This window comes from Theropithecus gelada, chromosome 5 (genome assembly GCF_003255815.1).
Source record: "Theropithecus gelada isolate Dixy chromosome 5, Tgel_1.0, whole genome shotgun sequence".
Classification (NCBI taxonomy): Eukaryota; Metazoa; Chordata; class Mammalia; order Primates; family Cercopithecidae; genus Theropithecus; species Theropithecus gelada.
This window is the reverse complement of record NC_037672.1, coordinates 173,608,551-173,623,683: the sequence shown is the minus strand read 5'-3', so window position 1 is coordinate 173,623,683 and position 15,133 is coordinate 173,608,551. Positions and strand designations below refer to the sequence as shown.

The 15,133-nt window shown below is 36.3% G+C and overlaps 1 protein-coding gene across 2 annotated transcripts in view; it reads left to right on the top strand.

Moving 5' to 3' along the window:
* Positions 1-7,190, top strand: part of VEGFC (vascular endothelial growth factor C) — a 120,336-nt gene extending 113,146 nt beyond the window's left edge. Inside the window, exons 5-7 of one of the 2 annotated variants that reach the window (XM_025386743.1) lie at positions 2,784-2,890; positions 3,190-3,519; positions 6,684-7,190. In XM_025386743.1, coding sequence (XP_025242528.1) covers positions 2,784-2,890; positions 3,190-3,519; positions 6,684-6,793 — 547 coding nt within the window. In that variant the 3' untranslated portion in view covers positions 6,794-7,190. Of the gene's footprint in view, positions 1-2,783; positions 2,891-3,189; positions 3,524-6,683 lie in introns of both variants that reach the window. The other variant, XM_025386742.1, reaches the window with a different exon arrangement.
* The last annotated feature ends 7,943 nt before the right edge of the window (positions 7,191-15,133 follow it).

Sequence of the window (15,133 nt, the reverse complement as noted above, 5' to 3'; positions counted from 1 at the left end):
TGAGTTTTATGCAGCCAGGAATAATTGCATTGCTATTATAGAACTTAACATAAGTTGTAACTTATTTGATGGAAGGACACTAACAATCAAGAGGATATAAATTTTAAAAACAATGATACTGTTTTGGACCATTGATAAGTACTGACTGTCTGCATTTTATCTAGCACAATATATGTTCATGATTAACCAAGAAAATATTGACAAAAATGTGCAATGAGTAGAGACTTGCCCTTGAAATTCCCTAAAATTAGTAGGAAGGTACAATGTTCTCCAGGAAATATTGGTAAGTGAAAAAACAAGGTTTACAATAGTGTGTAAGGGATGCTGTCATCTGTGTAACAAAATGAGAAAAAACATATATACAATTTTTTGGCAAGAAGATACCCTGAAAATATAAACCAAAAAGCTAAAAAAGGAAACTTGCTGATGATACAGAACTTCTCTGACTGTATATTTTTCTCATAGTCTTAACTCTTATAATTACATCCATGTTTGACATTTTCAAAAGTAAAAGCACAAAAGTACATAATATATTCAGGATAAAACAAATGACAGTTTATATGAAGACGGTTAGAAGCCAAGGTTTTCATGGAAGTTATTAGTATGAAGTCAAGGTAGTACATTAAAATCCAGTAATGTTAATTGGATTTGGAGGCAACAGTATGAAATGTTTTCTCTAAAAATATACACAAGAATCTCTTGCTTGAGATCAGTAATCTATTCCCAAAAATAGATATTGAGAGCACGTTTCTGTTGTTCTAAATGGTAACAATTATAGTGAGTGGAAGGTAAACCAAAACATAGCTATTTCTTGTAGAATAATTGATACCTAATAACGCCTGTAGAAAAGTGACAAACTATCTTGATAAAATCTAAATTGTATATTGTTTCCTAATCATCCAGCAATTATTGCTGTTACTAATATACAGTTGCTTTGTATCTAGTTACATGGACTGTGTGTGTGCTGTACGAGAAATTGTTACTTTATGGCATAGCATAGCAAGTAACACAGCAATCAAAAAGTTAAAAGTCAAAATTTAAATAAAAGACCCATAATACACTGTTTTTCACCATGCTAAAGGAGACATGACTCTTGAAGAAACTCAAGAAGGGACAAAGAAGGGTCAAATCAGTCATTGCTGTTTGCAGAAGGTGATGGGTGGATGGAGGACAAGCGGGCAATCTTAGACAAACTGTCATATTAAGAGGAATGAAGAGACCTTCCCTATGTCTAGTAGATGCTGTAGTGACTGCTGGACAGGAAAGCTTTGGTCAATCTTCAGAAATGATGTTCAAGCTGAAGGAGGATATTGAAGCTGCATTTTGGTTGCAAAATGCAGGTTTGCTTGTTTTTCTATTGAAAAATTCCTTCATGTGATGCTGTAAGAGTTATCAGGCTATTATTAAAAGAAAGATGTATTGTCACACTGAGTATGACTGCAAAACTTTCTTAGCAAATGGCCTGTTTGTTTATACTCAATGCACATGTTAAGATGGCTACATAGGATTCTTACTCTGTTCTAAAATCAGTTTGGAATGTAACTCAACATTCTTCCAGCACATAAAGTTGTTTACAATATTATAGAGTGTGAAAGACGTAAATAAATACTTCCATTTGATGTCTACACCAACATTAGATGAAAAAATGAGGTAGTGAGAAGTTGGTATGTATTCTGTAAATTAGGATATTTAAAACCAAAAATCCTTCTACTGGGTAAACATTAACTAGGAAAACATTCTATAGGATATACATGCATTTTTCTAGCTCTGCCCCCTGAAAAGATCTAGTAGTAATGTGATGTGATTTCAAATGATAGCCTCTAAAACACTGTTTTCCAACAAAAAGAATTAGGGCTTCTGAAGAAATGGATGATTCCAGGTGTGGAGGAGAAAATGAGCAAGCTGAGCTTGTGATATATGTTCACCCCAGAGAGGGCTCACATCACGTGGGCACCAACAGAGAGGGGTCTCAGGTAGCAACAGTGGGGCCATTGGACCATCAAAGGAGCAATTGGTGTACTTGATTGAAGCCTGTAGGTTGATAATTTTTACTAAAAGAAGGAAGGAAGGAAGGAGGAAGGGGAAAGGAGGGGAAGCAAATGAAGAAAGGAGGGAGGCAAGGAAGGAAGTAAAGAGCTAGAACAACAACAAAACAAAATATCTTTGATAACTTTTTGGTGGAGTACAGAGTGGAAATTTTGCATTACTGGAGCCTTTACAACATGGGGATCTGTGATTCAGAAATAAGTCAGTAAAGATACATTTTACATAGATGTTTCATCCAGCATTGCTTGGAAAAGCCAAAATTGGAAATGATGTAGATAGTTACCTAAGAGATAAATAAAATAAATAATGATACATCGTTTGTATGGAATATTGCATAGCCACCAAAAATAATGGAGCAGAACTCTATTCAATGACTTACAAAATTGTCCATGAGATATTGTATAATGGAAAAAAGAAATTTCAAAGTAAAAGGTCTTACCTTATATATTTCACAAGCTAAAACTCTATATGATTATACAAATCCACATGTATGCCTTAAAAAGATAAAATCTGGTGTCCTATATGACCATACCACAAATAGTGATCACCTCTGGGGTTGGAATTTGATAGCAGTTGTAGGTAGAGATAGTTTGGAAGAAAACATTCACATTTTATTTCATAATTCTTATGTTTTTAAAGCTTTTTTATAAGCATTATTTTGATACATATGTGAGCAGAGATGGTCCCTTCTAGGTACCAGTCACACCATTGCTAAACCTCACCTGTTTCTTCCAAAGGTGCCAGGTGGCAAACAGGACTTGCCCCACCAATTACCTGTGGAATAATCACATCTGCAGATGCCTGGCTCGGGAAGATTTTATGTTTTCCTCGGATGCTGGAGATGGTAAGCAGAATGATATTTTAAAGACCAAATGCCAAGGGTCTATATTGTGATTAACATATTCTACTATTAAAACCACATGTACAATATTCATCATTCTTTGAAATAAGTGACTAAAGAATAGTACATTTTCTACTTCGCATTGGTATTATTTTGAACTCCTTTGTAAAGGAACATACTCATGTTTGTACACAATCCTTTGAGGGAAAACATACAAAGGAAGATGCTTTTAGAAGCTTTTGTTTCATGCCACACCCAGAACCAAGTAAGGTATAGTAAAGATGCTCTGACTGTTTGTCTAGACTCAACAGATGGATTCCATGACATCTGTGGACCAAACAAGGAACTGGATGAAGAGACCTGTCAGTGTGTCTGCAGAGCGGGGCTTCGGCCTGCCAGCTGTGGACCCCACAAAGAACTAGACAGAAACTCATGCCAGTGTGTCTGTAAAAACAAACTCTTCCCCAGCCAATGTGGGGCCAACCGAGAATTTGATGACAACACGTGCCAGTGTGTATGTAAAAGAACCTGCCCCAGAAATCTACCCCTAAATCCTGGAAAATGTGCCTGTGAATGTACAGAAAGTCCACAGAAATGCTTGTTAAAAGGAAAGAAGTTCCAACACCAAACATGCAGGTAAGAGATCCTCATGAAGAGTTTTAATTTCTCTTACTAGAAATATGTTCTAAACTAAAAGCAGTTTTCTTAACCAAAGTAGCAATTGCTTGTTAGAATGAGGCCAATAAGTTCTGAAAGATAAAATCTTATTTTTTTTAACCAAATCTTATTTTTTTTTAACCAATGCATGAGACTGAATTTGCTTCCAAAAAAAGCAAGATGGGAGCCTTGAGGATCAAAACTAAATCCAAGTTCCGAATATACTCTAGACTAGTGGCTCCTGTGGGATGTTTTCAAAATACATCCAGGCAATCCACTCTACCCCCACCAAAAAGTATAATGCTTTCAGACATAATTTAGGACAACTGTTCTAAATGCAGACAATTTTTATGCAAAACTTACAAACAAAGGATAGGATAGTACCATTGACTATAGAATTATACCTGGAAATGAAAAGATTTAAGCTAAGTATTTGATAGAATTAGAGAAATAAATGAATATATTGTTAAAGGTACCCAAGCCTCATTTCTTAAACTTGGTTTTGCACTCTTCTCCACCAAGAAAAAAAAAAAAAAATGAAGTTACTGGACTCAAGCACATTCAGTGTTAATCCCTGAATCTCTTCCTCTTTAATCTCAGAGAATAAGGTGATCCTACTATTTAAGCCAGACCTGTGCATTTGACATTTTCTCCACATTCCTTCAACACTGCTTCATGCCATTCCTTCTTTCTTCTGTAACTTTAACATCTTCAGCTCTACTTTTCCCCCCTCAGTCTATAAAAGTTCCCAAATTTCTTCTATTTTATTAGCCTGTTACTGTGAAGCTGGGCATACTTTAGCAACCCAGCTCTATCCTCTTCAGAGCTGCTCAAAAATGAGGCATTTGTTTTCACCTCTTTCATCTACCATGTATTCAACCAACTATAACCTGGTTTATGGCTTACAGTGCTATGTTAAACCTCTGTTTAAAGTTTCATTGGCCTCACAGTTGCCAAATCCAACAGAGAATTTTGTCTTTAGGTAACCTGTCCTTTCCGTGGCCTTTTTCTTCCAGCTCACCTCTTCTATGACGTGACATTGTACTTTGCTAGTTGTATACTAAATTTTCAGAGCATTTGTTCTTAATCACTTTCACTCTTTTACATCCACTCTTTACGTATGGGAAGATAATGTTCTTTTTTAGCAAAAAAAGCTCGTATTCCATTTATTTACTACTATCTTCACTAATGTTCATTATTGTTTTTCCACAGTATATAACAAGTTCATCGTTTTATTCTCAAGAGTTTTGTGTCTTTATTGTAATGTACGTTTTTGATGATTTTCCTCAACTAATATTTCAGCTACTGCATAAAAAGGCTTTAGTGAATCTAGCTTTCTCATTGATTATATTTCTCTTCCCTTATACTGCAAAGTACATCGTAAGTATCATTTTATTTTGAGAAAGAACTATATTCCAATTTTACCTACATATTCCTACTGTAATAACCAAAAAGATATTTGAAAAATGTATATGCTAGTATTTTCAGAAGGATACAGACACTCAATCTTTTTAAGCCTTATTAAACTATGTTTTATATTGAATTCTTGAGTGAGTTTAGTATACATTGAAAAACCTGAAATTCCTATGTCTGCATACAGACTAACCAGCCGTCATACTTTTCTACAGAATTCTTATATGAACACAGACAACATTTCTATCATTGCATTTCTCCTAATAGTATACATTCTTTCAAAAAGGCTTTCTGTTTACTGCAACTCATCCTATGTTCATTTTTCTAAGTGTGTAATTCCAGACTTTGTGATATAAATTGGAGCAAAAGAGAAAATATCATATTTTGAAAATTTATGTTCTCCTCATTCTCTCTTAATATTTATTACAAAGTGCAGTGGGCAGAGTATATATTCTTTGGTTCATTGCCTTAATTAACAGCTTTTATGGATCATTAAGTATCATATCCCTTTTTAGTAGAGGAATACCAGTAGTCACAACTATGAATTCGCATTTGCAAAATTTAAGAAAATTAACTAGACATGCTTTCTTTTCTAGAGCCAAATAAATGAAATATCAAAACCAAATTGTGTAGGGATTTTTGTAGCACACTTTCGATTTCCACCTCAGGTCATCTTGCACGTTTCCCTTTACACCTATTCCCGCACATTAGGCATGCTCATACTCCAAAAAGTTTTTCAAAAATAGCTCCAATTCTCACCAGGCGTGTTGACTCACACCTGTAATCCTAGCACTTTGGGAGGCCAAGGCGGGCAGATCACTTGAGGCCAGGAGTTCAAGACCAGCCCAGCCAACATGGCAAAACCTTGGCTCTACAAAAAATACAGAAACTTAGACAGGCATGGCCGCACACACCTGTAATCCCAGCTACTCAAGAGGCTGAGACACGAGAATGACTTGAGCCCAGGAAGCGGAGGTTGCAGTAAGCCAAGATCGCACCACTGCATTCCAGCCTGGGCAACAGAACGAGACTCTATTTCAAAAAATGAGGTCTCAATTCACTGGAGCAATGGGGCAGGGGACAGATTGACCAGTTGGTGATTTGTCTTCTCTCTGCTACTAGAACCCGGAAGTCTAGGATGGGAGGAAGGGGATTGTCCCTCTTACCTCCCTGCCCCAGAATGCCTCTGTTTCACCTGCAGCCCAGGTGGAAAGGAAGAGTTAGCCACCATCATGCAGCCAGCTGCCAAGTAGAGACACAAGAGTGAGGGTGGGGCTGCTCACTGAGGACCACAGTTCTGCCAACATGGCTGGTTTAATTGCCTGGAAGTCTGGGTCCCATACAAGTCCCAGACTCATGCGAATTCAGCCATGCTTATGTGATCACAGTAAGTCAGCAGACCTTCAATGTTCACTTTCAAAATTTCTGTTTTATGTTTCTTTCATCCATGAAGCAAAGAGCACTTCAAAGGAGCTAATGGTTACAGTACCTCATCCTTCCTTCCATTTGTTATATCACCAAGCAAGACTTTTATTTTAAGGCCTTTCCATTCCTCTGAAATGTAATTCTAAGCAGAAACAAACTTTTATAAATCTATGAACAATTGCATCATAAAATTAGTAATTTTGTTCTAGTCTGAAATATAAAAACACTGAAATACCTTGGTGGCATAATGAATCCACTGCCTTGATCTTTAACATAAGTGTGTTCTTGTTTGTTCTCCTAGCTGTTACAGACGGCCATGTACGAACCGCCAGAAGCCTTGTGAGCCAGGATTTTCATATAGTGAAGAAGTGTGTCGTTGTGTCCCTTCATATTGGAAAAGACCACATGTGAGCTAAGACTGTACTGTTTTCCAGTTCATCGATTTTCTATTATGGAAAACTGTTGCCACAGTAGAACTGTCTGTGAACAGAGAGACCCTTGTGGGTCCGTGCTAACAAAGACAAAAGTCTGTGTTTCCTGAACCATGTGGATAACTTTACAGAAACGGACTGGAGCTCATCTGCAAAAGGCCTCTTGTAAAGACTGGTTTTCTACCAATGACCAAACAGCCAAGATTTTTCTCTTGTGATTTTTTTTTTAAAGAATAACTATATAATTTATTTCCACTAAAAATATTGTTTCTGCATTCATTTTTATAGCAACAACAATTGGTAAAACTCACTGTGATCAATATTTTTATATCATTCAAAATATGTTTAAAATAAAATGAAAATTGTATTATAAGCTGCTAAGTTCAGTCCATTATCATCTTACATGATGAACGAAAACTGCTATCATGAAGACACTGATCTTTCTCTGCCCTTTCTTCTTCTCTAACCAGATGTCACATATGTATTACTATGATAAAAGTATGATCCTGTGAAAGAGAGTGTCAGAGGACAACAGAATGCTATTGCTTCATCTCTTATGAACATTTTAGCACAGGCTACTTTTGAATTTATAACCAAGTGAATCAATATGTAACATCTTGTAAGAGAGACTGCTCCGCATTGTGATTGAAAGTCATTCAGTGCTCTGGGAACATTCACAATCTTCCCTTGGTAGAAAAGCCTGCAGTATATATTAAAGTAGCTTTAAAATATTTTCACAAAAATCATCTTTTCCAAATATTTGATTTCTTCTGGCCAGCTAAAATACTTTTTGTGAGTGGAAGTGCTTCTATCCAATACATTTATAAAAAACTAAAAATAATATTTAAATGCTCATGCATGTTTAAAAGGAAACATTTCAGCCACACAATTGAAGTGCTTGTTTCATTTTCAAAAAGGCATTACACTAAAATACCTTTATATATATATATAAAATATATATATTTTATATATTTTATATCTCTTAAAAAAATATAGCTCTGTCGCCCAGGCTGGAGTGCAGTGACGTGATTTCAGCTCACTGCCCCCAACCTCTGCCTCCCGGATTCAAGTGATTCTCCTGCCTCAGCCTCCTGAGTAGCTGGGATTACAGACAGGTGCCTCCACACCCAGCTAATTTTTGTTTTTTTAATATAGATGGGGTTTCACCATGTGGGCCAATCTGATCATGAACTCCTAACCTTAAGTGATCCACAGACCTTGGCCTCCCAAAGTGCTGGGATTACAGGCATGAACCAGCATGCCCAGCCTAAAATACCTTTTTCTAAAAGAAATATTTTGTCTGCATAAATAAAACCAAATAAGTGGTTTGTTTGTTGACAGAGAATTATATACTGGTATGTCATAACTACTGTATAAAAATAATTAGTCCTAAAAAGAGAAAATATTCCTCATAAGCATGTAAAGATAGCACATTAACTAAAACATTTTTTTTTTGTTTTGAGAAGGAATCTCGCTCTGTTGCCCAGGCTGGAGTGCCGTGGTGCCATCTCAGGTCACTGCAAACTCCGCCTCCTGGGTTCAAGCCATTCTCCCACCTCAAGCCTCCCGAGTAGCTGGGACTACAGGCGCCCACTAAAACATTTTTGACTGGTATAGGTGACAAATCAGCATGATACAAAATATCAGTATCTATATATTTTGCTACAAAATAATGTTTCCTTTCAAAATTTTTAATTAGGAAGTCAGTGCCCTGAAAATACAGTGTTTTCAATACCAACTTTAAAAAATGGTTTTAATGCAACGGTTACTGAATTCCAGCTGTGTGCTCTGTACAGCATTATCATCTAGTTCATGAAGTGAAGTTTTTCATGTCCTGGAAAAGAAAAGGAAAGCAGTCTTCCAAAACACTCTTGTTTACAAATTATAGACATTTTTCTATGTTTTAGTAACAATGGATCTGAAGCTTGTGAGCAGTCAGCATATACCTTGGGCATTCTACATACTGGCTAAGGTCTAGAAAGTATTCAGACTTAAGAACAGTAAGAAAAGAAAAAAAATGAAAAGTAAATTTGACAACGGGTGATTACAAAACGAAAATTGGGATCAAAATAACCTCTTTTCATCTTATAGGGAATCACTAGTATATGGAATCACTAGTATATAAAATCCCTAGTATATAAAATGCTCCTCCTCATCTTTGAAATTCAGCTAAGATTCATTTTTTCATCTTATTGGAGCCAAAAAGAATATAAATAAATATTATGTAATCTGTTACTGTTGATCTGGCCAATCATTTTTAGATTTGATATATTTATTAATTTTTAAGCTAAATTAGAAATAAAATATATTCTAAGTTTCAGTAAGCACCCTGAGGCCATGCAAAGAATAGTAGACCCTGATACAATGACTGTTATATGTTATCAGATTTAAAAACCAACTAAACTGTGTGCTAAACGTTAGTTTTTTGCGGTAAACCAAAAAATGAAAACACTAAATCAAAAAGTAAAGCCTGAATCATGCCAAAAAAACTATTTAATCTTGTCCCTGGAGATGTAATAATTTTGACCAAAAGTGAGAGTATCATGAACAAAGATAACACATTGCCAAAGATACTTGCAAACGATTTTATGTAAACCGTAAAAATCCCTCTTCAACACATAATGAATGAGATGTTGTGTAGCCAGCGAAGAAAATGGACTAAAGATAAAGCTAAGCAATTAATTAGATTAACAAATGTGATGCAGCAAAAAAGCTAAAAAATACAGTGAGAATGTTCATAAACTTTGCAGAAGAGTCCTCAGATGCCAATTCAGTCAACCTAAATGATAAGAAAACTCTGGAAGTTCACAGCCGTTATCATTTTGGAGCAGTTAATATATCCAAATCTTAGAAAATTTATAAATAGAACTTTATGTCCAGAAACTTAATAGCGCATACTCAGTTTAAAAGACTCGAGGAAAAAATGTTTTGGTGAGCCGTTGTGTAAGATTTAGCATCCAGATTTTTTGGGGGAAAGCTTTTGACATTTACTAACTGCTTGACTGAAACAGATTCCTTTTTTAGAATTTCTCAAAGTAAACTTTGTTCTTTATATTCACACCACTCAAAACAGAAGTTTGAGTGGCAAATACAAGACTGGATTCAGTGGCATATCTAGAATGCACTTTAAAGAAAAGAGAAAGGGTCATGAACTTATCTCTATGCACTAGGCTTTCTCAAGGGATACCCTGCTTATGAAGGAATTTTACTCGATGGATGAGAGAGAAGAAGCAGACACAACAGGTGAGAGAGTTCATATTACAGCAATTCTTTCAGCATATGGCAAAGCTTACAAAACTCCTTACTTACATGCTGAAATTCCCATGTTTATCTGTCTAGGAAGTGCTGGGGCTAAGAGTATACACAGGTCTCTTGGCCCACACCCTTCTACATTGCTATGCTGTCCCAAGATCTGAGTTTTCATTAGCAGGTTTTCCAAAGGATATTTTTTAGGGACTTTACCTTTTCAATTAAAAATGAGAGTAACATAAATATAGTATTTCACTCTGCCACAGAAGAAAGAGCATGAATGTGTCTGATTTTTTTCTAGATGAATTCTAGAGAGTCCTGAATAAATCCATTATCGTATTCTAAAAGTGTCTATCGTATACCCAAACAACAATTTAAGGAAGTCAGTGACACATACCGTGTTTTAAAGTAGTTACTTATGAAAGAATTACTAATTTATCTGTTCATATGTTTGAATTGTTGGTATATATGGACATTTTTAAAGTGGAAAGTAACTATCTGCTAACTTCTGGAAGTGTGAGCCAGTTTCATACGGTCTTTTCATTCCATACCTAACAACTCCTTGTCTAAAGAAGTATAGTGTAATAGAAGGAGTTCTGGATTGGGAATCCTAAACTAAGTTTTTAATCCTTACTTTTCTGTGTCCCTGGGCAAATCACCACCTCCCGAGTCTCAGCATGTTAATCTGTGAAGGAAAGAGTTCGATTAAAATTGTGTATGAAATCCTGGCTTTGAAGTTACAAAATTTGTTCTAAACTACATACAAGGGAAAATCAAAACCAGAACATTTTAAGAACTCCAGAGACACAGCATTCTTGAGATTACTGACCCCTTTAAGAGGAAATATTTATCCCCTAAAAATGTTGCATGTAAGAAATTATAAATGAAAAACCTATCAGCCTTATACTACGATTCTAATTCTACTTCTTAAATCCTCACACGTTTCCATAGCTCAAAGCATCATTCGGATTTCGTCATATCAAAGGTGATCACGGATAGATACTTTGAAAAATTTATTTTCAAACATCTTGAAAAAAATTAAACCATGCAACTTTCATAAGGAAGCAAAAATTAAGACTTCTTGTGCACGCTTTCCAAACCTCAATCAGATGCACATATACTGTATTCAGTCCAGGCAAGGCCTTTGAAGCAAAAATCGATTTCTAATGTTGTTACCATCTGGCATTCTGATGATAGGATTTCGTTAGGGATTGGGCCTTTGTCTCTGAGACTTGACATCTATATAATTGTAAGTACAGAAGTCAAAATGTTGGATGCTACCCATAGACTCACCCACCAGGACTGATTATATATCAGACTTGATGAAACATGACGATGACTGTTCACACTAACAGCAATAACTGTTTGGATTGGATAGAAATGATGGCAAAACACTGTTAAAAACTTCTTTAAAATTAACTAAGTAATGAATGTCTGGCTAAGAATTGAAAATGTCTCAAACAAAAATACTTAATTTTACAAAGAAAATTTATAAATACTTTTAAAAGGAGAAGAAAGTTTTCAGGAATATTCAACACCATTGGACTTTATAGCAATATTTTTAATGTGCCATTAAAGTCATGTGGAATTTTTTTCATCATTTTAAGGCAGCTGTGCATCCTCTTAGCCTTTTTGAATGTTCATTTTCTTATATTCAAATATATATGGTTTATATAGCTCTGTTCAGTAATTTTTTTTTTTTTAAGACAGAATCTCACTCTGTCACCCAGGCTGGACTGCAGTGGTGTGATCTCAGCTCACTGAGCCTGCACTTCTAGCACTCAAGTGTCTCCTGCCTCAGCCTCCGAGTAGCTGGGATTACAGGCACTCGCCACCATGCCCAGCTAATTTTTATATTTTTAGTAGAGATGAAGTTTCACCGTGTTGGCCAGACTGGTCTCAAGTGATCCTGACCTCAAGTGATTCGCCAGCCTTGGGTTCCCAAAGTGCTGGGATTACAGGTGTGAGCTACCATGCCTGGCCCATTAAATTTCTTTATTGGAAATATTATTACACCTACAAAAAATGTAACTCTGTTCATTCAATTTTGAAGGGACCCCTTTTCTTTGATATTAGTGACATCTCTAAACACACACCATCCGGATTTCACAGAGCCCTTCCTAAACGTGTAACAAATGGCTTCTCCCTGTTATTCACACTTGTGTGAGAAACTTACAAGCTCAGTTGTCCCTATCATATTGATGCAGGACAGGCAAGCCCCAAAACTGGGGCTCAGGCAGGGAGGGTTCTTGGCTTCATCCAGGAAAGAATTCAAGGACAAGCCAGTGATGTGAGACAGCAACTTTTATTGAAGCAGCAGCGTACAGCAGCGGCAGAGGTACTTCTCCTTGTGGAGCAGGGCCACCCCATAGGCAGTGTGCCCAGAATAGCAGCCAAGACACAGTTCTGCAGTCATATTTATACCCACTTTTAATTATGTGCAAATTAAGGGGAAGTGTATATAGGAGTTTCTAGGATGAGGGTGGTAACTTCTGAGGTTTCAGGTCACTGTGGTGGAAAGGGGTGCTAACTTCCAGGGTTGCCATAGCAATGGTAAACTGACATGGTACACTGGTGAGCATGTCTTAGGGGGAGGTGCTTCTTCCCTGGACCTGTTTTAGCTAGTCCTCCATTTGGTCGAGTGTCTGAGCCCCACCTTATACCTGAGTATCTGCGTGGGCAGTCATGATTGACAACTCACCCTCTAGGGCATGTAAGAAAGAGAACTCGTTTTCATCCATATCATGTGGTAGCTTATTCCCTGGCCCTCAGGGAATCTAGAGCTTCAATAATGGAGAGATATTGGAGCTTGCAGAGTTCACTTAAACAATCATTGGTCTCTTGTCTGCATCTGAGATAATTCGAGGAATTTGGGTTAGACCTAGAAGGGGTTTTCAGTAATTGTAGAGGTCAACCTCTCATTTTTACAAATAAAGTTATATACAATCCTGAACTTTTAAAATTCTTTCACCAAATTCATATGCCTTGATTCTCTCTTTTCTCATGAAAAGTTATTTTACCAAGGACTTTGCATCTGCATACAAACAGGGGGAGCAAACAGAGGTTTCCCTATTTGATGCAAATCCAAATGCACATAGATGCAAATCCAGATATGCCTAGGTTTTTCCGAAGGTTGCATTTTCAAACACACCTTCCCTGGTAGAGACTGGTAGAGTTTCCCTAACAGAATACCACAGGCTGGTGGCTTAAACAACAGAAACTTATGTTTTCTCAGCTACGGAGGCCAGAAGTCCAAGGCTGGTTTCTGGTGAAGCCTCTCTTCCTGGCTTCCAGATGGCCACCTTCTCACTACGTTCTCACATGGATTTTCTCTGTGCGTATGGAGAGAGAAAGAGAGAGATCCAGTGTCTGTTCCTGTTCTTACAAGGGCACCAGTACTGTTGGATGAGGGCCCCGCCTGTATGAACTCATTTAACCTTAGTTGCCTCCCTGAAGGTCTTATCTCAAAATACATTAGCGGTTAGAGCTTGAACATATGGATTTGAGGGAGGGGACACAATTCAGTCCTTAGAAATCTTTATGCCCAAATTTTAATTAGCAAGAAAAAGTCGAACATGAATCAAACATTTTGAAGCCAATGAAAATATCCCAGGGCAGTTAGCGTATCTGAGTAATGTTGAGACCAGGGGATAAAAGAAAAGTAAACAAGAATTTTAAAATCTGGAGATGTGCAGAGAGAATAATTAGCCCAATAATTATTCAAGTTATACTGAAAACTCTACCTGAGAGAGCTTGTTGAAAAACGGCTTTACTGAGCTTGAAGTAAAAATGATAAAATATCTGTATGCATGAACTGGATTTTGCTCCCAAGTCAGATTTAAAACTAGCTGCCTTGATAGTTTGTACATCAAGATGCCCCACACTGTAATGAGCTTATATTGAATTCTAAACAATTGTTTGATGCTTTCATTCATTACCAATATAGTAACCAAATTACTGGAAGGAACTCTGGTGATAACTGTGGCAATCTATAAATGGTTTTCCAAGCAGAAGATACAACTGATGGCCTCACTCAACACTGGGATTCTGTGGGAGACCAAGAATCACAGTCACAGTTGTTGATTTCAAAGGGCAATTAATTCCTTGGTTGCTGGTTACAAAATTCACAATTATTTTAAAGGTTAGAAGAGAGCCTGCTTCATAATAAGCCTCACTATGTAATTTCTATAATCTTGGGTAGTTTCAAATGTGAAATTCCCTTTCTAAGCAGAATTATAGCATTCGGAAATTAAGCCTGAAAATTCTAAGAGGGAGGAAACTTGAGAAAATATTGGTATTCAGTCAAACATCAAATTTTAGAATCTAAATTTATCACCACTGTGATTATATAAAACAATGTTGTAATGCGTTTTGGAATCAATCATACTTTTTGTTGCATCAGGTCATGAAAGTTTGTGCTTCAAATATATCCTTCCTGACGTTTTGTCCTTTAATATGTAAAACAGCACACAGAGACTGGAGGTTTGCTGTGAAAGATCAAGATTAATATTCCAAGAATGAGAGGCAGTTTTGACTTCAAAAAAAAATGTTTTTGAAAAGAAAGAAACAAAAAGGAAATGAACATGAAAAAATTAAAAGTTCCTGAATATTAATGACAATAAGTTGAAAACAAACTTTTTATTCAAATTTCTACTTGATTAAGAATTTCTCATATTTCGGTAGGAATTTTTTTCATTTTGAATAAAAAGCACTTTTTTCATAAATCTGATAAACTCAGTTTAAATCAGAACTTTTCAAACATTAACTGTGAGGGAAATGTTACTGCATTTTTTAAAGGCAGCATGATCTGGAAAATGTCACTAAGCAATGCGAAATGTTCCTGTACTTCAAACTGAACAAAGGGGTAACACCGTGTCCTTAACATATAACTTGCTTGTAAAGTTATATGTAACTATTAAGCAGCTGTTAGAAAAAAATACTCTAACTCAGCAGTAGCTATACTGGAAATCCTTACCACATTTCTAGCATATTTGAATTTAATTTTTATTCTGTCTGTTGTCAGAGGAAAATAAATTTATAGAGATCCACTGAAATCCAGTGTAAGTTTCAT